At 40.0% G+C, this 23375-nt stretch overlaps 1 protein-coding gene across 1 annotated transcript in view; it reads left to right on the top strand.

Annotated features, from left to right (window-relative positions):
* col5a3b (collagen, type V, alpha 3b) overlaps positions 1-23375 on the top strand; it is a 103041-nt gene that overhangs the window by 39534 nt on the left and 40132 nt on the right. Inside the window, exons 2-22 of the mRNA XM_041784285.1 lie at positions 118-285; positions 393-484; positions 1750-1871; positions 3336-3498; positions 4565-4687; positions 10376-10495; positions 10585-10713; positions 10798-10845; positions 12238-12279; positions 12446-12508; positions 12600-12674; positions 13207-13290; positions 13399-13455; positions 16033-16086; positions 16184-16237; positions 16364-16417; positions 16699-16752; positions 16843-16896; positions 16982-17026; positions 20083-20136; positions 20949-20993. Of these exons, the coding sequence (XP_041640219.1) occupies positions 118-285; positions 393-484; positions 1750-1871; positions 3336-3498; positions 4565-4687; positions 10376-10495; positions 10585-10713; positions 10798-10845; positions 12238-12279; positions 12446-12508; positions 12600-12674; positions 13207-13290; positions 13399-13455; positions 16033-16086; positions 16184-16237; positions 16364-16417; positions 16699-16752; positions 16843-16896; positions 16982-17026; positions 20083-20136; positions 20949-20993 (1700 nt within the window). The remainder of the gene's footprint in view (positions 1-117; positions 286-392; positions 485-1749; positions 1872-3335; positions 3499-4564; positions 4688-10375; positions 10496-10584; positions 10714-10797; positions 10846-12237; positions 12280-12445; positions 12509-12599; positions 12675-13206; positions 13291-13398; positions 13456-16032; positions 16087-16183; positions 16238-16363; positions 16418-16698; positions 16753-16842; positions 16897-16981; positions 17027-20082; positions 20137-20948; positions 20994-23375) is intronic.

Here is a 23375-nt window from a genome sequence, read left to right as displayed (position 1 = left end):
TTCCTTTACACCACTGCAGATACCTTCACAAATGAATTTGCTGACCAGGTGAACTCTAGGATGATCCAGCTGATGATCAAACTTGTCAGTCTCCTTCATCAACTTGTCTCTTTGCAGCTGATCCTATTGACATCCTGAAGGTCCTGGAGCTGTCAGAGAACATGGAGGGCGTGTCATTGGAGTCGGGACTTTGCACCAGCAGGGAAGGACGAGAGGAGACTGACCTGTCCTATAAGATCGACAAGAAGATTCAACTGAGCGCACCCACAAAGCAACTCTTCCCTGGTACGTTTAAGCTTAATAACTCTGTTGGAGCTTGTATGATAGAGAGGATGTCTGCATCTTGCCATGGAGAGCCTAAACCCTCATGTTAATGTTTGCATTCTCTCCAGATTCACCGTTCCCTACGAATTTCTCTGTGATGACGACAGTGAGAGCTGTGAAGGGCTCGCAGGCTTTTCTCCTCTCTTTGTATGACTCGCAGGTATGCATCAAACACGCTACATCACAGCAGGATTTTCAAATGAAACGTTCACTTGTCATGTTTATAGAAGTGGAGGATAAGAAGGTAAGGAGTATGTTTGCAAAAACACAAAGGAACAGCCTTTATTTACACTTTTTACTTTTTCTCTTTAACCATCTTCAGCCATGGTCTCAGTTGCTTATGTAAGAAATAATCAGGCATCAGTATTTATTTCAGCCAGTTTCATAACTAGATAACTCCTCATTGGAGTTAAGGACCACAATCAATCAATCAGTTGTTAACAAAAGTAAATTTTCCACACTGATGCAAAGAAAACATGCAGCTAGCTGCATCACAGCCTAGAATGCTGATGTCAACTTAACTCCTGCCACAGAAAAGGCAAAACCCTCAGCACAGTTTAGGATTTTTGGGCAGTCCCTGGGTGGTCAATCGGAATTCAAGCAGCTATGTTGCTTTTATGAAGGTAGCATTCTCCATTTGTTAATTCTGTCCCCCAGATTTTTCAGATTTGACCACAAGCTGCACCCCACTTAAGTCCCTCCACTAAAGGGTGCTTTTTTTTGCCAGCAACTGGTTCAGATTATCGTCGTAAGTGTCTGACTAGTTATGCCATCCTTTGTACTCCACAACAAAATTTACTCTCTTCATCCTTGACTCACATTTCCGCAGTTGTCTTCCTGCAGCAACTTTCATCCTGTTAGTTTCCAAAGCGAGACATCCCCTAAAGCGAAACTTCTGTTTCTTGTTTAACGGAAAGAGATCTGAGTCTTTTAAAAGAATTGTCTATGTCTGGAGAAATCCTGTTGTTGGTAACTATAAATAACAATCTGAGATTCACTAGAGCAAAAAATAGTCCCTCATAGTGCTTAGTATGTGCTTTTTTGTGCATTTCTGTCATCCTCGATGCTCCATCTTTTTGGTTCTGTAATGCTGTAGCAACCTAGCACGTCTTGTTCTATCTGATTTTATCTTGTGAAAGATAACACATTGATTCAGAGCTTTTGAAACATAAATGATAAATGAATGATACTGGTGCAGTGTAAAATAACCAGAATAGTTGTTAAAAACTGTGATTAAAAAGCAGCAGTCAAACATAACATTTAGCAGACATGGTACTATCTGGGACTTCGTTCAAGCAATATGAAGCAAATTCTCATCAATGAAAATATGCAATAGAGAGACATGAGAACTATTAACCCCTTGTTAACCATAATTTGATCCCATCATCACTCTTTTGGCCTGTCCTCTTTGTCGCTGTCTCTCAGGGAACGCAGCAGCTGGGTGTGGAGGTCGGTCGTTCTCCTGTCTTCCTCTATGAGGACCACGAGGGTCAGCCCCCACCTGAACTCTACCCCACCTTTAGAAAGATCCACCTGGCTGATGGCAAGTAGGTAACAACGCAAGCAAAAACAGCAAACCTGTAATGTTGATTACACAAGTGTGCTGTTTTGACAGTAAAATGGATAAAATTGCTTTTGCATAGTCTTTGCATGTGCACTATCTCTGCACAGCAGGTGTGCATTTTTGAGACAACACAACAATAAAGCTCCACTGTCATCACATCTTGAAAATTCATATTAATTTGCACAATGACGTGATATTTTGTGGCTGCATCTGATAATTTAGATTGTGGTAGGGCAGGACTGTGAGAGGTACACAATCATCTCCTTTAGACAGTGCATTCAGATTACAGTTGGTAGATTAGTGGGTTTAGGGAAGCCAAAGTGCAATAACCTTTATCCATATTCCATCATTCTCATGCATAATTATTTCTAAGTAGCTATCTGAATGTGACTACTTGGTTTTTCCAAATCGTAATGATGCATAATCATGGAGTTTAACACAAACCTTATAACAGTGTTTGAGCATATTGGAAGCTGTAATCAATATGCATATGCAACTTTATAAATATAAATACTGCAAAAATCAAATGTATTTTGTATAAATGTGTTGCGAAGCAATGACTTCCTGTAAGGCAAACTCCCTCAGGGTTTGTTGTTCTCAGCTCCATGTTCACACTGATGTAACAGCTCCTCCTTTAACTTGTACGTCTCTTACGGGTTAAACATCTTTCTTTCTTTCTTTTCCTTAATCCCACACTGTGCCAAAAGTTAGCCTGGATTCTCCAATATGGGGGTCAAGAGATGGCCATGCCCAATCAGTAAAGCTGTTTCTGTTACCCCATGCAGGCAATGCATTAATAGGGGTTTATATGTGCTTTCAGGCATTGTTATACCAATTGAAAACCCCTAATGCTTTGTGCAGACACACTTAAATGCAAATTGTAAGCAGTTTGATATAGGTCTTACTTCATACTGAGGTGGTCTGGGTTGCTTTCATCCAGATTGGATTGGTTATGTAGATGTAATGTGGACTGTCAAACATTAAAGACTGCCCCTTTAACTGACATGATCTGCTGTATTCCACTAGTTAACAAAAAGTATGGCTTTATTCGTGTCTGTCCTGCCTCGCTCATTGCGTCTCTCTTTTGCGCCACCCTCAGGTACAGTATCCCCAGTCTCTGGTTCTGATAGTTTAGGGACAACGGACTGAAATGTTTGCAGTCTCTTGTTATCTAAATAAATAAAACTAAAAATAAATATTGCATTGTGAAATGTTCAGTACTGTACTTTATACATAGCTTATTTCTTCATACACTTGTTTTAATAGTTGATTTGTCTCTATATATTTCCTGTCTTCTATGCCTTTATTTTGTGCTGCTTTGATGTTTATAAGAGCAACTGTGATGAAATATTTCCTCCAAGATGCTTTAGATTCTGAGTCTTTCACGATTCAAAACCTCCTCCAGAAAGTTTAAAAGAAGTTCTCTCCTCTCCTCTGTTGCTGCCAGGTGGCACCGAGTCGCCTACAGTGTGGAGGGTCAGTCTGTGACCCTGTACCTGGACTGTGTCAAAGTGGACACCCTGGACCTGCTCAGAGGTTTTGATCCCCACGTCAGCACCGATGGAGTAACTGTGTTCGGGACAAGACTGCTGGATGAAGGCGTGTTTGAGGTACGATGATTGCAGTCAGACAGGGAGGGGTTAAAAGCGAGAGATGAACTGAAGTGAAACGGTCACAGTTATGCGCAAATTAAATGAAACAAGCGAGATAATCTCCTTCACATCATGCTCTTTGATAAGTGTAAACCCTTTTGGCTTTTGTAAAAACCTTAAAGAAAAACCTGGCAGAAACAGAGAACACATAATAAGTTCCTTGTGTGTGGTAAGGAAGTGTCTCTGCTTGTTGCAGCGTGTTTGATTCCACCATCAAAGTGGGACAAATGAATAAACATAAAGGCCTGTCCTGTTACGCTGCCCTCCAGTGGGTGTGGGGGTTACAGCATCTTAACGTCTGCTCCAAATATTCACTGCTTTAAGGTATCAAACTATCAAAAGTGGCTAAAGTAGGAGTAGTGATGATTGTTTTGGATTGTAGATGCTCTATAATTTGCATATTTCTCCTTAGTTTGACCTCACAGATGTTGCAGAAGTTAAAGCCTGCTTTAATATCAAAAATACTGCATGTTTTCCTCACTAAGCACAGAGCAGAATCCCCAGAAATCTGTTGGATGAATTAAAATTTTAACAGTTTCTGTTTCTGTTATCCTCAGCAGTGTGTGGTCATTTAGACAGATCCTCTATGTGAGCTTTGACCTTTGTTGTCAGTATAATGTCAGGTGGTCCATCTGTTTAAATGGACAACTCCCCACCCGTGTTTGGCTTGGACTCTCCTCCATGTGTGTGTGGATGTGTAAACTGGAGCGAGAGGAAGAAAGAGTTAGCTTTAATGTTGCTGGCACCAGTTTAATCTGAAGCTCTGGAGATGATTAAGTGCAGAGCAGCGATAAAAAACTCCCAGTCTGTTGAGCCGCTTTGATCAAATTTAATGAAGGCATACAGTCAAAGATAAAGACGAGGGAGGCAGATGGATATGACATGTCATTCATATCAATAAAGACTCTTTACACTGAGGAGGACTGATGAGAAGCATAATGAGATGTGACACTTCATGTGCGTTCCTGATGGTCATATGGCCTCACTAATGCTGGGAGAGTCACTAAATGTTTTTGTGGCACAGGGAGAGATCCAGCAGTTGCTGATTGTTGAAGACCCCAGGGCAGCAGAGACCTACTGTCAGGACTTCATCCCAGACTGTTACGCACCTTTGCCCTACAACACCATTCTAGAAGAGCCGGAGGAGGTAAGTCAAAGCCCGGCTTTAAATTAAGCTCGTGTTTGACAGGGTGTTACTTGAGGAGGGAATTATGGGAACCTCTTATGGTACGGTGTGATATACAGCACGATTTTCACGATGATGATGATGATGATGCAATACAACATGATGCAATAGGGCACTGTAGGATATGACACAACACGGTATGATACAACACAATATATCACTATACAATGTTTTAGGAAACAATATGACATGATAGAGTTTTAAGCATACATTACGGCATTATACAGCTCAGTACAGTATCATATGACACGGTGGGATGTGATATGATACTTTACAACTCGACACTGTAAGATATTATACAATAAACTATGACACAACATAACACTACTAACATATAGGGGTGGGAATCTCTAGTGGTCCCATGATATGATATTATCACGATACTTATGCCATGATTAGATATTATCGGATCTTGAACATTTTGCTATACACAGAGTACTGCGATACCATATACTGCTATATACCATTTTTTTCAACTGTCAGCTGATTTAGCATTAGCCTTGCCTTCATTTTTATCATATTAATGCAGTGTTTTATTTTCATGTGGCACTCCTTGCAAACCTCATGTATCATGTCCACGTTGTCGTGCCCTGCTTGCATTCCTAATGTCCTCTCCATGGTGCTGCCATGTTGGTTGTACTAACTTTTTCCTGCTGTATGAACATCACCTCTGCTGACCTCACTGGACAAAGGGCACAACAGCATCATCAAGTGGACAGAAAAATAGCTAATGCTATGTATCCAGTATCATAGACTTCAGTTCATATTACCAATTCATTTGAAAAAATGGATACTTGGCGGACGTGAATTGATACGACATATTGCAATATTATGCTTTATCAATTTTTCCCCTCACCCCTACTAACATAACTACATAACACTACATGATACGGTATGGTCCAATACAACCGCAGGATGCACATATGCTCTAGCGTCTCTTCCAGTGCACGTGCACATCCTGATAGCACTTCCAGCGTGAATGTGGAAGTGCACTTTTCAATGCATTGAATGAAATGCATGAGAAATGTATGAATAAAAACAGATTGTAGGTTTTCTGTGTAGTAAATATATATTATGAGGTCATTTTTATTGAACAGAGTCCTCATTTCAAGACAAGACGCCATGATTCCCACCGGTTTATTAGTTTGCAGCGTGATATAAAGTGGATTGCAGGATTCGCCTGCATTACAAGTGTCAGACTTGTTGCGAGAATTCAATAAATTATGCACAATTGCTGCAATCTCAGCAATTCAGCACTCGTTTAACTATCACAGACGTAAAACAAGCGGTACATCGGTTCTTACACAACTTTAGAGAATAAACACGTTGCATGAGAGAACTCCCTCTCATGTTACTGAGTCAGCTCTGACACGGAGAGGAGAAGGCTGTGCTCTTTGCTCAGTGAGCTTGCTCAGCTCTGGTTATGAAGTCAGATCGAGCAAGCAGAAAACCCCCTTTAAGGGGGGCAGGGCACCCCCCTAATAGAATGGTAGGGGCAACACTGGAGTTGTAACGACACGCTACATTCACAGAGCGAAGGCTAACAGGTAGCACCAAAATCTATTTGTGGCGGGCTAAATTTATTTGTGGTTGTCTGCCACAAATAAATGAATGTATGGGAAACACTGAGGCGTCATCAGTGGAGATAGGCAGAGCTGGTCTGTACTCGTGCTATTGTTTCGGTTGAGACCGCCCTGGTAAGAGCAGAGGCATGAAGTAGTGTTTTGTAGTTGTATTAATATTTTGTCCTGTCTCAAGTCATAATCCATTGGTGACAACCAAAATGCCTCTAAATATTATGACCAGTTACCCGAAGATATACCTCCTGTTTCACCTCGTGTATGGGTTTGGTTATGGCGTGAGCATTCCTGTTTTTCTTTCTTTTAAAGATGTATTTTTGGGTTTTTTATGCCGTTGTTGACAGAGGAGGACAGTGAAAATATACTTACCTATGTAAGATGCATGTTACTGGATGAAAGCTGAGACTGTGAGATTAGAAGAGTGGCATCAGATCAGCTCAGACTGTTGTTTGGTGGTCTGCACTTCTACAACATTTCCTCCATGCAAGGATGTAACGGTTTATTCAGTCACTGTGTTAACTTGTGACTTTCAGCTGGCTGCAGCTGCTGAAAACAGGAGCTGTTGCGAAAGTTTTTTTGTTATTTTATATATCATTATGTCTAAATAAACTCATCAGATACTTATTTAATAAAATCTGAACAGATGCAAACAGCCATGGAAGCACTCAGCTGAAATTCACCAGTTAACCCACTTAATGTTTGAACTGAAATGATTTTATGTGGTTTTTACATGTTTAAGCATCAGTTTTTGAGGCTGAATTTGTCCGTCACCAGTTGTTTTATCAGGCATGTTTATCTCTATGCAGCAACAATGACATGTTGTACACGTGGAGAATTTTGGACTAGTTTTAAGTTTGTCTTTAAAAGTTTCAGCCATTGTTCTCTGCTGCTGTGTTGATAGTCTCACCGCCTCCACACTGCCGCTTCACATGTGCCTACTCCTTCTTGCATCACATTAATTTTAGAGGATGGATATAACTAGCGTAGGGACACATGACAGCCATCATGTCAACTTTATAAAAAGCAGAAACTGTGCTAACGTTAGCTCAGTTTGTTTAGAGGGCCTGTAATCTAGAGCTGTGCTGATGCAATAGCAGCTTCAGAGCGTTCCAAATCAGCAGCAGGCATCTTGTTTCTGCTCAAAATGTCTTCTTTGTTATTGATTAGCTGCTCCTATTGGCTCAGTCTGAATCTGGTTAGAGGGAAATCCTTCTGAATGTGAGGGGCACATGAGACACATCTGCCTGATCAAATAAAATATGTGCTGGTCTGGTGAGTCGTCTGCTTCTCACATTATGTAAGTCCTCTCCTAACAGCCAATCACAGTTTAAGCACATGTCAGCCTGAACACATGATGATCAATGAGAGCCTCCGTCCACATGTATCACCCACTGTGAGGCATCTCAGGTGTAAGATACTGTAAATCCAGACAGTCTTGCTTGAAGACAAGGAGCCCGCCGGGGCTTCATTTGTAGGAGGAAAACCATTACAGGTATTTATGGACAGTTTGGAGGACAGATATGACAGAAAGAGTGATGTTTTAATTATTGTCGGTCATACATTTACACACTGTGGGCACCATAAATTCAAAACATCACTGCGGGCTGTGTGGAAACTCTCTGCATGGAGAGTAAGTGAGACATTCAGCTCAACACTTTGTGGTTTCCATTAAATTGTAAATATTTGCATGTGAAGAGCGTGTCTACATCTGTTCTACACCCAAACCTCACCACCAGCTGCAGAATGAGAGGCATCAATCAGATGTTTGTTACTCCATGATAGGATGGGGCCGTTTTTTAAATAAAAGAACAAAACCAAGCTCTTTCCCCCTCTCTTTTAGCTGTATTTCTGTCTTATCTTTATCCTTTCATCTCCATTTTTAGACACACTACATGCGTTTGTGATTTGCTGCCAAGTTCTCTCTGCCAATAGTCTGCCTGCCTGGGAAAAGTTTCAAATCTCCTTCCTCTGCTGCTGCTGCTGTTTCATTTTTCATCTGGCCAGCAGCTTCAAAACACTGCAGGATTCCAGGTTTACGTGTGTTAAGTTGTTTTATTTTAACACCTCCATGTTATCAGCAGGAAGAAGCCAGCAGTAAACACAGGATTTACACGCTCTAGTGTGTTCTAATCGTGCTCTGATGAGGCCGTCATGCTTGGACAGGATGTCCTGAAGGAGTGAGAAAATAAAAAGATTCGCCTATAGCTGTGCAACATGTGGGGTTTGCTGTGCATTTCTTGGATTTTCATGAATAAAAGATCATTTTGCCAGACAATGCAAGAGGGATGTATTGCGTAAAGTGGCTCCCTGTAGACCCAACAGTAGAGCTTAGATTGGACCAGAAATGTTCAGCCTATTCCTACCTGCACCTATGCACATTCTTGCCAACATGACTTGAGCTTGACATTTTTTTCTTAAAAGGTGTTTGAACCACAATTCTGAGTTGTTTTAATGACAGAAATATGTTCAGATGAGATCTGTGAATACAGGTATTGCAGACGTAAGCAAATTAGTGTTTATGACAAACAGATGAGTGAGGATGAGGAGCAGGTGCGCAGACATCACTGTACACTGAACATGTTGAGTGTTTTAATGAGCAGTAAAAAAAAATAAAGTGGCCCACACACCAGAAAGCTCCCCTCTAAACTGTGAAACATTAAAACACAGGAACAGGCTAAACATAAACAGTACATTTTGTTCAAATGTTAGCTAACAGCTAACCTGTTTTAGAGATCATCAGTCTGCTGACTGAGACTTCAGTCTGCTCTGTCCTTCATTCATCTCATTGGTAAACTGAGTTGCATTCATTTTACTGTGTGCTCATGTAGTGAAGAAGGCTGGCAGTGCCACTTTTTAACAGCCTTTCTCCTTCCTTACAGACATTTCAAGAAAATAGTGATATGTTTTATAAATTAACTGCATGGAGTTTTGTTTTTATTTAACTTGACAGGGGCTGTGCAGCATGTTTCTAGCCATAATTTGTGCATTAGACAAAAACTCAAAAATGTAGGGTAAAATATAGCTATGCTATGGCTAACAAAATGTTTTTGCCTCCGCTTGAGCCTGACCCGGCCTGGGCCAAGGGCCAGTCTCAGAGGCAGCAGTAAATCTAACCTCTACTCTACACTGCAACAACTCATATTTTACGAATTGGGTTTATTAAATTTCCCATAACACTTTAAATGCACCATATATAAATTCTGGCACCATGGGCTCTCAATGAAAACATTAGAACTGTAGAGATGCACTGCAAAGCTTCAGTCACTCCATAAAGTGCATTTATCAAACAATAATTCAATCATTTTGGTTGCATGGTTGAATTTCACATAATGAGGGAGAAAAGCTGTTAAAAGTTGCCTTCCTGGTTTGTACTGCATACCATTTTGGGGTCACTTGCAGTGCAAACTAGAAAGGCAACTTTTAACCGCTTTTCTCCCTCATTATATGAAATTCCTCAGTGAAACCTAAACGTTGGTTTGTTTTGTAAATACACTGTATGGAGTTCCGTTTTTGTTGACAAATTAAAGCAAGTAAGAAGTATATATATTTTATTTTACTTTGTTTTATTGTGATAATGGGTACATTTTAATGTTTTACAAACATTTCAACTAATTTATCCACTATACTTGCAATAAAAAAGCTGCTTTTTCATGATAATAAAGTAATTTCTCAAGATCTGTAAAAATGGCAAAAATGTTCACATTATCATGAGGAAAGGGGTTGTAAAAAAAGTCAGTTCTCATGAATTTTGTTGCGACATTTCAAAATAACAAAACACAGGTTTGCTTAAAAATGTTTGGAAAATTGGGTCATTAAAAAGACTGGTGGGTCCTGAGGCTAGCCCAGTTGAAAACCACTTGTCTAGAGCCTACAAGGGTCCCACTTGAGACATCGTACTCCTCTGGTAGTCCTGCATGGCAAAAGGAGCTTTCATTATTTGCAGTGTAAAAACATATATTTTTAATCATCGATTAGTAAATGATTACAAATTAAAATTTATCATAGTATTAAATATGCATGCATATTACGGTATCCGGAGCTCTTATGTTGTCATTTTTATGGTCTTCAGGTGGAGAGGGTCCCTAAGAAACCCATGGTCCAAGAGTTTGAGGAGTTTGACTACAGCGATCTCTATGAAGACCTCTCTATTTCCACAGTGACAACAGGCCCGAACGTCACCGAGTATGAGGTGTGTGAATGTCGTTTTATCAACCTGTTCTCTTTTTAACTCTGCTTTTCCTCCCAAATGTTTCATTACTGGTACATTTTTCTGGTCAGATCATCGAGTACGAAGACTATGACAACACTACAGATTACTACCACGTGAATGAGTATGAATATGAGGAAGAGTATGACGACCGCTACGGACCAGCTGAGAGAGAACGGGAGGTGTCTCTTCACGCAGAGGTACCACTCAACCTGCACTAACTCTTGGCTGTCACTTATCTCCATTTAAACTGTGTTTAATATCTATATTTATCTCCTTATCAGGATTTACCAGAAAAAGGACAGAAAGGAGAGCCAGGCCTGCTGGGACCGGTAAGAAAACCAAACCTGAAGGAACCTTCATATTAGTCTTCAACTTTGAAATAATCACTGGTGGTTCAAAAAAGTTCAACGAAAACACAAATGAGGACAAAAATTTCAGACTGGCAGGTTGTGTAAAAGAAGACAATGGTGAAGGTTAAGAAGTAATGCAGAGTTTTTTAAATAAAAAGGTTTTTGTAGAAATCAGCTCATACTTCTTACCTCAAGCTATTGGAGGAAAGGTTTAGATAAACCTGAGGGAACGATCATCCTGGAACAACAAAAAGGACTGACATTTGGTTGTCAGAGAAAAATTGTTATCAGTGTCAATGTTAGCCAGTAAGAAGCAGAAAACTGCTGCACAGTGGAGCCACAGGGGTAAAACACAGAAATAGTGAGTGTTTAGAAAGTTTGGGAGCTGGCGTGCTCACTGTGTGGAGTTGATCATGGTTAAATAAGTTTCTCTTTGATGGGTAAACAACTCTGAAAAGAAACAAGAACCAGAGCAGTGGTGCAGTGGTCTCTGGGACAGTTTCTTGTGTTGGGGAGGATAGGTGACACATTTGAGATTTGGGATTCAGCCTTCTCCAGGGCGTAGACGTGTAGACGCCATGAAAAAGGCCATCGGACTGAAACACACCTCTTCTGAGTCGTTCGACAGACTTAGGTGGATTATATTTCAGGACTTGGTATTTAGCATTGTAGAAAATATTTTAAAGTACTGTTGGAATCTTAAGGAGCCATGTCCATGGCCATTTTTGCCCTGGCAGCTCTCAATTTTATTGTCTATTTTTCTAGATTTTACAGAACTGTGCAGAACTTTTTAGGCATGTTTGGGCCAAAAGCTGAGGCTGAAGTAAGGCATGTAATGGCAAGGAAACCCACTGGAGGGCACTATCATTGGAGAGAAAGATTAACACACCCCTATTATGCTCTGGATGTCCTTGCATATTACCAAGGGCATGGGAAATAATCTGTTAAAGAAATAACAGTCAATACCTTAAGGGTGGAGTAAGGGGTGGATGTGGCGTAGAAGCATCGCCTAGGGTACTGTCTGGGTGGGTAGTAGGGTTGCCAAAAGCCCCTGGTTCTGCTGTGGATGACCCAAGGGCCTGAAAACCTCCGGCAGTCTCTGGGTGTATTACCAGAGGTGAAAAGGCTCGGACAAAAGCGATGCAGTCCAGCTTGACCTTGGCGGAGCGACACATGAGGTTCAACGTGTCAAGCTTGACTCTGGCCTCCCCCCTCCCACCTCTCCAGCTCTGGGTTGTTGCACATCAGGCGCCATCGTGAATCCTTATTGCCTTGCGTGCCTTAAATTTATGCACATTTCTATAACTGCCATAAACAGTTAGACTGATCAAAAACATAGAGAAATATTTAATATCTTTAATATTTCTGCAGGGAACACAGATCACAGGACCACATGGGCCTCCAGGACCTGAGGTTAGTATATTTATCTACAGGAAATGCAATGTAAATGCATGCTCATTCAAGTAAAAAAGAAAAAAAAAATTAATTTGGCAAAGTGAAAACAATTTGATATTTTGATGGCACAAGAAACTTTGAATCCCTTTAATAACAGCTGGGTTTGCTGTGTTTTTGTCTGCAGGGAGAGCCAGGACCTCCTGGAGTCACAGGACCCGTCGGACCACGAGGAGACCCCGGGGAGCTGGTGAGGACTGTCCTATGTTTGCTCTGTGATTGACATGAGTCCTCCACATGTTGTTTTCTCTCCATAACTGTAATCTTCTGTCCCCTCTCAGGGCCCTCCAGGGCGGCCAGGCCTTAACGGGGCTGATGGGATACCAGGACCCCCGGGAAACATCATGCTCATACCGGTAACATGAACACAGTCCTGACTGCCTGAGGCCTTACAGTCTGCTGTCAGGCTGCTGTGGATGTTATCTGGGACTAATTATTCTTAGTAAACCCTCCAGGGAAATTTGATTGTTGGCGTATTGTTACTCAGAAACAGCCTGGATCAGAAATGTTTAACAAAGTAGTTTGACTCTGTGATTGAGGTCATTTCTTAACTTTTAGATCCATTTTGAAACACAATATCCATCTAATTTTAGCCAGTTTCATTTCTGCTCCTCATTGTTTAACTGGATATGATTGTTTGGCCCATTTTCATGTCACAATAATTCTGATTTACACATTTTTTATATTTACAAACAATCACTGACTACTTATGCCTTGTTCCCTGGAAACATTTACATGAGATTTTCCTAAACTTTATTATTCTACTTTAATTACACTCATCTTCACCTTTTTTAATGCAGGACTTTGATAGCAGTGCTATGTGTTGACCACTGGGTGGGGTATTGGGTTTGACTTACAAGCTTCTTGTGCCCGTGTGTTTGTGTTTAGTTCCAGTCAGGTGGCGATCCAAAGACTGGTACTGTAGTTTCTGCACAGGAGGCTCAGGCTCAGGCCATCCTACAGCAGACTAAGGTACAAAAGCTTCTTAAACAGTACCATCACATCTTTAAAGAATAAACATTACTGATGTAGCACTGCCGCAGTCTGACTCCTTCCTCCTCTCTCCTCCCTCTCTTCTAGCTTGCTATGAAAGGACCTCCAGGGCCACTCGGCCTCAGAGGACGACCCGGACCACTGGTGAGTGAAATCACATCATGTAGTTTAGTGTAAAAATGCCTGCTGCTGTATGGAAGACTAGAAGTTTAAAAATGTATGTTAAGATTAAGAACAGGCCAACTTTTAACCCACTTTGACCAAGGTTTCATGTGTACATCATCTAGTGAACTCATCAGTAGCCATACATTCATTCACACTTTGGCTGAAACTGTTAGAAAACAAAAAAAAAAAAAAAAAAGAAAACCTGCAAATACAAAGTTTTCTTAAACCCAGAAACCCATCCTCCTTCCAAAATGACCTGTAAATGGTACAAGAAGCTGTAAATTCATAAACCCATTTTCTTCCACACTGGTCTTATTTTTGGTAAAATTTAAGCAAGTTATTTATATTAGTGCTGTCAGCTTTAATGCACAAAACATGATAAGACTGAGGTCTGAAATGACTGCATTCAATTTTTAACGTGTATTATTTTTTTTTATACTTGTGCACCCTTAGCCACTGTAGCAGAGCAGCAGCTGAATGCCACTCAGCTTAACGTCTTTCTGCTCTCACAGTAATGGAAAACAAAGCCCCTCTACTTCTTTGAATGTCTCATTCATTTAAAGAAAAACTCAGAGAGCTCAGTGGTCCAGTAAAAAGTAATCTGCACCTTTTGATATCAAACATTTTACTTTTTTCTGACTTTTTTTTACTTCTTATTTGGAAGCAAATTCTTTCTTGCAAGACTAAGCTAATATTGAAGTTCCTTATTAGTTTCAAAATTAAAGCAATTTTTTTTTATCCCAAATAGAGTAGAGTACTCTTAATTATGACAATTCAGATCCTGAAATCATATAAATAAAAATAATGGTAATAATAATAATAATAATATAATCCTACAAATTCTAGGAGTACAACTCCTAAAATATGAAAATGCCGTCACATTAACTAAGGATCACTGGACATCAGGGAGTCATTTTGTACATGCACTCCTGCAAATTTCTGAAAGGTACAGTGTATAAAACTGGGAATATAAGCAAAATCTATAAGTCAGATTCTAGATTGCAGTGCTCACATTTCTGGTGATAAGCCTGGCAACTAGTGGCATTTAAAAAAAGAAAAAAAAAAGCAAATCTGTAATTCTGTCCCTTTTGTGATACTATAAAGCATGCAAAATGCAAAAATCGAAGATGACAACATGTTTGGAGGGGACTTTCCCTATGTTTGTTTGTTTATTTATTTACTTATTTAAAAGGGACTGAGCACATTAATGAACATAAGCATAAAAAAACAGATTTAAACATGCAGGAGTTAGCAAACTGCTAATTTACATCCGTAGTCCCTTTGCAGGTATCGCATAAAAAAACACAGAACAACAATACTTACAGTGTGTGAACACGCAGCAAAAAAATTAATGGAAACTCTGCTGAATAAGTGCATGGTTTATAATGCATAGTATAAGGTGCTATTTCAAGTGCAAGGAATACTTTTCCACACGTGTATGAATGAAATGTTTAGTTATTAAGAAATAAAAAGATTTTATATATTCGGGTAATTGAACACCAGTTTAGAAGGTCATACTCATAAATATTGTTTAATTTTTACCAAGTTTGTTCTGTTAAATGCTACTAAGCACTACACTTTAATGTGTAACAGTGTTAAATATTATACATTATGGAATAAGCCCTTTGAAGCTGTCTCTTCCTCTAAGTCCTGGATTCAGACCAACTGGTGTAGCAACACAGCAGTCAATGAAATAATAAATCTAAAATTCAAGATCATAAAACACATCTACTGGGGTAATTTTACTCCTAAATCAAGAAACTAGGAAGAAATGCTTTCTAGTGCTTAAAATTTGCATAGTAAAACATTTTAAACAAACTGTGATTAGCTGGATTAAATATTGTTTGGCAGCCTTAAACCAATGTAAATCAGGGAAATAGATTCATAAATAAAGCAGAAAGAAGAAGCTGAAAGCCTTTTTAAATAAAATAGATAAAATAAATCAGAAGTTTCTGAGGGTTTTTGAGGTAAAGTGATGTAATGTCTGTTTACACCACTGTATAGCGAGTATGATAGTCAAATACAACAAGAAACAAACAGCTTGTTTTATTTTTAAGTACCTAACAAAGCAGAAAAACACACAGGACTATGGAAATAAGAAAACACAAGTTTCCTCTTCTACTTTAATTAAGGACACATTTTTCTTTGTTATTTGTGTCTGCTGCACTAAATTTGACCTGTTATATCCATCCTGGGAGCAGTGACAAAAATGCTGTTCATGCTTTTATTTTAATGTTTGATTCTTGTCAGTAGTTTGTCTTTTGTGTTTTGTTTTCCATCACATGATTGCCTCTGTGCTCGACTTGGAATTGGCTTTGCATCAATATTTCCCTCATGAGAGGATTGATGATTATATGTTGACTTATGTTTGAATCACCCATGCAGTAGGAAAAAAGAGAAAATACAGTGAAAAGAAAAGCAGAGGCCTTCACAGAAACATTTGAGTCCATTTTGTAAATTCATAAAGGCAGTGTGTACAGTCAAAGATGGACACACATTTGTGGACACATTATAGACTTTATTTGTCAACTAAATGTTGTAAAACTTTTTCCTCAGGGTTCACCTGGTCCGTCTGGACTAAAGGGTTCAAATGGAGATATGGGCCCAGCGGTGAGTCATTGCAACATGCTCACAACTTCCTATAATATCAAGAGTCACCTGAAAACAAGCTCATCTTTATTATGTGTCCTCCACTCTGTCACTTTAGGGTCCTCCAGGGCTGCCTGGTATCCCGGGTCAGAATGGACGAATTGGGAAAAGGGTACTGTAGCGTGCCATCAATCAGTTTCCTCTTCCTTGATTTGATTTCTTTGAACTTTTCTCCCTGATTATAAAACAGAATATAAAGAAAAATCTATCATGTTTCACATGTTTGTGTGTTTATCAGGGGCGAGCGGGTGGTGACGGAGGCCGTGGTGCAATCGGAGAGACCGGAGCAAAGGTGCAGAAGACGCAATGTCACCTGTTTGCTGTCTTTTTTCTGTTGTCTTGAACAGATGGGTTTGAGTAAGATTAGGTCTACTCATTTAGGAGACAATGGCTTTGTGCAAACATAGAAAAGTGTAGCCCGCAAACATTACACCCAAGACAGACACCCATACATCAAGTAGATTGTGAAAATGGAATTGAATAAGATGCTCTATATGCACGATTTGAAACATAATAAATACAAAAAGACATAGGTTAAAAATGAATGATAATGATCTCTCTCTTCTTTCTCAGGGGGATAGAGGCTTTGACGGCCTGCCGGGTCTTCCTGGAAACAAAGGACATAAAGTGAGTTATCTGCCTGAATGAGGGGGGTTGTTTATTTTTTATGATTCATAAAAATGATCGCAAACCTTGATATGTTTTTTTTTATCTCAGGGGGATAGAGGGAAACCAGGGCCTGCGGGGCCTGCTGGAGAGCCAGGAGAGAAGGTAAGAAAAGACTTTGATTAAGGATATTCTTCTGTCTGCATGTTTTTGCTTCTGTAAGGTTTTTCAATGTTTTTGTTTTTTACAGGGTTCTGAGGGGCCAACCGGGCCAAGAGGACAACCAGGGGATGCTGTAAGTGTCACATAGAATAAAAAAGGAAATGGACACATGAATTAGAAAATAAAGTATCATTTCCTAGGCCTATCCGAGCAATATCATACTATAGGGATTGTTGTGTTGAATATTAGCACTGCAGCATCATGACAGCAGTGCTAATATTCAGAATAGCCTCAAGTGTGATATTGCTTTTATGCACACTGACTCAATTCTTGTCCTTGAATGTGACCTTTTTAAGAATTTGAAGACATTTAGTTAAATAAGATTCTTCATTTTTTGCAGCAAGTCTCATAGTTTTTCTGTAATTACAAAACTTAGCATAACGGTTGCCTTAGGTTTGGCTCAGTCATGCAAGTAAACTGAATTCTAAGAATCAAAAATATCCTCACTGTTTTCTGAAGTGTTATTTATTATGAGGCTGCTAAGCAAGCAGTAGAGCCTTCAAGAAATCATCAATCCGTCTGTTTCCTCTGTTTATCTGGGGCCTAGTCACAGGGCTAAGCAAGCTGGCACAGACATCCCTCTCCTCAGCAATGTTTCCATCTCCTCCTGGGATATGCCGAGACATTTCCAGGCCAGATGGGATATACAATCCCTACAGCGAGCTCTGGGTCTACCCCAGGGTCGCCATGAAGGTGAACATGCCCAGAAAACCTCCAGGCACTTTGCCCACTTGGCATCCTTTTCAGCTGCCCCAACCATCTCAACTGGCTCCTTGCGTTGCGGGATTAGCTCCTCTAGAGTTTTTAGCCCTACCTAAAAAAAAAAAAAAGCCCAGCTTCAGAAACTCGGTTCAACCAATTATTCATAGCTTTCACAGTGTGATATCACACACTCATAGAACCACCCCCTGGTGGGCAAGAAAAGCTTCTGACTGCTTTGAATTTATTTACCCAGAAAACCTCATTGAGATTAAAAATCTCATTTACAGGAGTGTCCTTGCCAAGACGGGCAGCAGCACCATTAACAAAGTCACAGACATAAAAACAGACCATTTGCATCAGAGAAAACCTAAATCCTGAGTCACAGAGCAGAAAGTCATCAGCTGAAACATCTACAACCTGATGTATCTTCCTATGATGACTTCCAACTACTTTTCAAAGGACAACAAGAATAAAAGAGTGACTTGCCAGATTGTTTTCAAATATTCCACAGTAGAAATGGTACTGAAGATCCGAGGCACTCTGATGTGGTGAAATATCTTGTATTAAAGGTCACATATTATGCAAAATACACTTTTCCAGGCTTTTCTAACAAAAGTGTGTGCCCCTGGCCTGTCCACAGTCCCCCCCAAGAATCAGAAAAATCCACCACCACCTCCACTCTCTTTCTCCTCCTTTCAGAAAATGTGTGCTGAAACAAGCCGTTCTCAGATTTTCCTCTCATGATGTCATGTGGGGAGTTAGCACCGACCCCAGGTTTGGTTGGCCCTCCCTGCTTGGAAGCAAGTTCTGCCATCCTCTTCTGATCCTCCTCTATAAGGAGAGCCACATCCATTAAGCCACATCCATTTCCTGAGAGGGGCGTGGTCAGGGGCGGAGTCAGACAGCTAAATAACATTTAATGCTACAGATACAGAAACAGCTCGTTCTGAGCAGGGCTCAAACAGAGGGGTTTTTAGACATACACAAATCCAATACTGGATTGTTTTTTTCAGCAACAAACTTCACAGGCATGTTTTTGGGACCTCTGAGACCTATATAAACTGGTCTGAAAAGGGTAGAATATGCCCCCTTTAAGTGGTAATGTTTCAACTCACAGTGAGGACTTTTATAGTGCTTCAGATATTCAGTTTTGACTGCCATTTCTACTGTGGACTATATTTCCAGTGTTACAGTGTTATTTATCAGATGTATCAGATGCTCTATTCAGTTTTTTTTTTCTGAGTGAACGAAAGATATTGTTTACCTGTGCGCGTTGAATAATAAGGAGACAAGCCTAGCTTTCGCTTCTACAAAACCTTATCAGACAAAGAAACCCCAGAGAGGTGGAAAAAAGGCTGTCAGACAGTCCACTGTCACTCTAGATTACAATAGACACCAGCACTGAAGAGACTGCTGTTAATCTTGACATCAAATGTTGTAAATGCTCTAAAGTGACATTAGAGCCCCACTGCAAGAAACAGCTGTCAGTGATCCTCATGCTTTCAATACCCAGCTTATCATAACAAATTAGCACTCAACTATGCTTCAATGACAAAGAATAAAGACCCAAAGACATCAAAAAAATACATTAAAGTGTCCACATTTTGAAGACTTTCATCTTGGCAGCTGTGTAAGGGGAAGGATCCTCAATACTGCAAAAGTACCATTATGTAAACATCATCAAAATGAAGTTGTAGCTTGGATTTCTGTTTTCAGTGGTTTTAAATAATGCGTATAAGCGTATGAGGGTCAAAGTGGAAAAAACTTAGAGTTTCAATTAGTATTTCAACTCTCCTGCAGTTGTCCTGGAATGGAAACATGAGTTGCTTTGAAGAAATGGAGAATAGGATGCCCCATGTCAATGGTAGTAGTTATTGATTTGACAGTCTTTGTGCCCTCCAGGAATCCACACAAGTCACATGACTTAAAGCTATGAATACTAGCAGCCTTTTTCTCTTCTCGTGAGTTTAGCTTGGAACAGTGGCCTCAGAATTTGTGCTGATTGTCACCCCAGGCTCTTTGCAATCCTCTGCAAACCATGCCAGTGCCAGTCAACAGAATCACATCATCTGCAAAAAGCAGAAACTTCTGAGGCTCCCAAACCCAATGCCCTCCTCTCCCTTCCTTAAAATCCTGTCCACCAAACTCACAAACTGAAATAGTCAGGCTAGCAACTTCCTTTATTTCTGTTCTTCATGCTAAACTGAGCTACTGATACTGGCTGCAGCCTAATTCACCTACTTTTGAATTGACAGGAGCATTAATTTAGTTTTTTTTTTTTTTTTTTAACACACTACTGCTTGGTTAGTACAGATCTACCGATACAAACTTACATATCTATCAGCTTGATGTTAATCTATGAAACCACAGAGGTGTTAGGTAAACACGAAGCCATCTCATTTAATGTACTTGTGATGTTTATTTCAGGGTTCCAGAGGTCTGAATGGTCCCAGAGGCCGTCCTGGACCCCCAGGCCAGATTGTGAGTAACACACTTGAACAGAATCATTCATAAAATCTCTGCCTTTCCACACTCACATACATGCATAACCTTCACACATTAATATCTACCCTGAAGACACGAGATTCTGGTAATTGTGCTGTTTTCACGCCTCATTGTAAATTCATGTGGGTAAAATAAGGCTCCTCGTACTGCCATCATTAATTCAGTCATGGTCTCACTATCAGATAAAGCCACATGATAACGACCTAACATGATGTAACTGTAGATATCCATTTGTTAACATGATGTTATGCAATTCTTATCTCATTTAAGGAAGCGACTTTCTGCCAAACTCCACATTACATTTCCAAGCACCTCGAGCAGTGTCTTTCCAGTGTGCATAAATTACAATGTGTGTGCTCTTGTGGAAACGCAAGCTAGCACTTGTGAGCATCTGACACTTTCATTTGTTTTGTGTGGGTTAATTAAGCGTTAACAGCCTCAAGCAAGGAGGTGTTCAAGCCAAAACCAACAGGGGGCCTTATCGTTTTCTGTTTCTTTTTTGTTGATGTCACAGCAAGTTTATGTAACAAGCTGAGGGGAAATTAAAAACTTTAAATATTAAATAGACTTAGCTGTTGCATCCTTATACTGTCTTTTATTCTGCCTGACAGAGATACAAAAATGTTTCATAAAAGAGGGTTCAAACCCCCTACTGGGGAAGAAATACATGCATCACTGTGGCAGCCCTGTCTGCATGTTAAATGTAAATCTGTACTGTCAGTTTTCCATGGAAGGCACTTACGATTACTAGTTCTTGGCATTAACTTTCTTTGTTTCTCTCTTTACAGGGAATTCGTGGAGTTGATGGTGTTCAGGGTTCAAAAGGAAACATAGTGAGTAAAATCAAAGATTCAAATATGACTTTGAGGTCAATTTAAATAGTAACATCACTGATGCTTTTTTATAAGGGCTGTCAAGCAATTAAGATTTTTAATTGTAATCATGACTAATTTTGGAGTTTGTAGTTAATTGTGATCAATCAAAGGTGCTTGACTGAATCAAGTTCTTCCACACCAAACTCATCAAACCATGTCTTTATAGTCCTTCATGTTGGAATAGAAGAGGGCCTCCACAAACTGTTGCCACATAGTTGGAAGCATAGCATTGTCCAAAATTGTCTTGGTATGCTAGATCATTAAGATTTAACTTGAGGTAAGGAGCCTAGCTAAAACTCTCAAAAACTGCCCCATACCATTATCCCTCCTCTTCCAAACTTTGTTGCCACAATGCTCTCTGGCAGGTGATGTTCTCCAGGATCAGCAGAACCCAGACTCTCTAATCTGACTGCCAAACAGAGAAGCGCTCCACAGAAAATGTTTTCACTGCTCCACAGTGTTTAAAATGTTTTATTATGCACATTTTTATGCTTACATTTATGCCAGTGGAAGTTCAGATTTCTTCAGCTATGGAATCGGCAGAATAATGGTGACTTTTATGCACCATGCGTCTTAGCAGTCGTTGACCCCGCTCTGTGATTTCTAGTGGTCTTCCACTTTGTGGCTGAGTTGTTTCATTTATTTTTTGCTTCTACCACAGATGACTGGATAGAAAGTTGAAAGATTTGTGTTTTCTAGAAAGGATGTGTGGTACCATGTAAATCCTGTGGTTTTCCAACTGGATGTTCTTGTTCCTGTTTGAGTCGATCTGCTCTGCAGAGATTGACTTATTTTGGCAGGCCTCCAATGAGAACAGACCCGGCATGTATCTCAAGCAGAGCGGAGTGGAGTGGCAGAGAGGGACCTGGGCACGTGCTGTGGAGTTGCATGATTGACTAGAGAGGGAGCAATTTTCTCCAGAGTGCACAAAATGCTGCACAGAGTATGTGGAATTTAAGGGTTAATTCTCAGTTTGGATACAGCCTTTGTTTTACTTTGAAGGGAAAATAAGGGACTGTGATTTGACTGAAGATTATGAACGTAATTACAGTTCTTTTGTGTATTCAGAAGGAAACCAGAGAGCAGTAAAACGCTAATATTTAATAACTCAAGTTGCACATTTTTTTTCCTTGTCATTAGGCATTAAGGAGTTCTGGTGACTTATTTTGCACCACTGTGGCTGCAGGGAGTTGCTGCAGTGGCTTAATCAAAGACAAGATGACATTATTTTGCTGGTTGTGGAGGCTAATCACATTCAGATTAATGCATCAGTGCTGATAACTCAATTTTTTTATGTTATATAACTCATTAGAATATATTTTTTACTTTGTAAGCACATTGATTGACGTACAACACCCAACCAATAAAAGGAGGACACCATTTAAAAAGCAGAGAAATCTCTGATCCTTGAGCCACCTCCACACCCGGACTAGATATAGCACAGTATGTTTTCATGTAGTTATCATTTTTATTCTACTTTAACTCTTAATTTCATGTGAAAGTTATTTCACATTTATGATAATGTGTTTTTAGAGATCTGCCAGCCTCAGCAGAGAAAAGAGATGTCTGTATTGCCAGATTACACAACAGTGTTATCCTAATGGAGAGAAGTCTCTCACTAAGCTAATTATCTCTTGATTTATCAGTGTGTAAAAAAGCTATTTTAGTGCCAATGCACTTTGTCTGAAATGAACACAGGAACTTTGTGCCCTAATGAGAGAATTAGCACTCAGTGAAGAAATCCCTAAACCCATTATGCCCTTTTAATGGCCTCCACAAGTCAACCATGCAGACCGATGGGTAGAAAAACCCAGCATATCAGCACAGTTGTCAAGTGTGAACCTCCTTTCACTTGACTTTTGTTTCAGTTAGTCCCACAGTCCCATGTCAGCTGTAACCCACCCCCCCACCAACATGTAGACCTTCTTTATCTTACCTCCTCTTCCACATGACAATCAGAACTTAAACAGCAACACGACTTTCAACAGGCCCCGCCTCTGCACATGCAAACTTCAGGTAGTGACGATGCTGATAACACCTACTCTACCTATCTAGGCCCCATAACTAAAATGTAGCTATTCCTTAAGCCAGCGTTAGACCCGAAGAAAAGCATCAACAATAAAAGAGTGGAAACAGAGGACTCTGTAGAGAGATGTTAGAAACAGGAAGCTAGAAGAAATGTGCAAATGGGTTTATAATTTACTTTGTTTATAGGAAATAGTTTTTCCTCACATTAGCTTTTCCCATTTAAACTATTACACTGAAGGGCTTGTTAGTCCCTTAATGGGGCGGGAGAGGTTGGAAATTCTTTATGTAAACAAAACTAAAGACGCAACGGCT

The sequence above is a fragment of the Cheilinus undulatus genome, linkage group 4 (assembly GCF_018320785.1).
Source record: "Cheilinus undulatus linkage group 4, ASM1832078v1, whole genome shotgun sequence".
NCBI lineage: Eukaryota > Metazoa > Chordata > Actinopteri > Labriformes > Labridae > Cheilinus > Cheilinus undulatus.
This window is presented reverse-complemented; position numbering and strand designations above follow the sequence as displayed.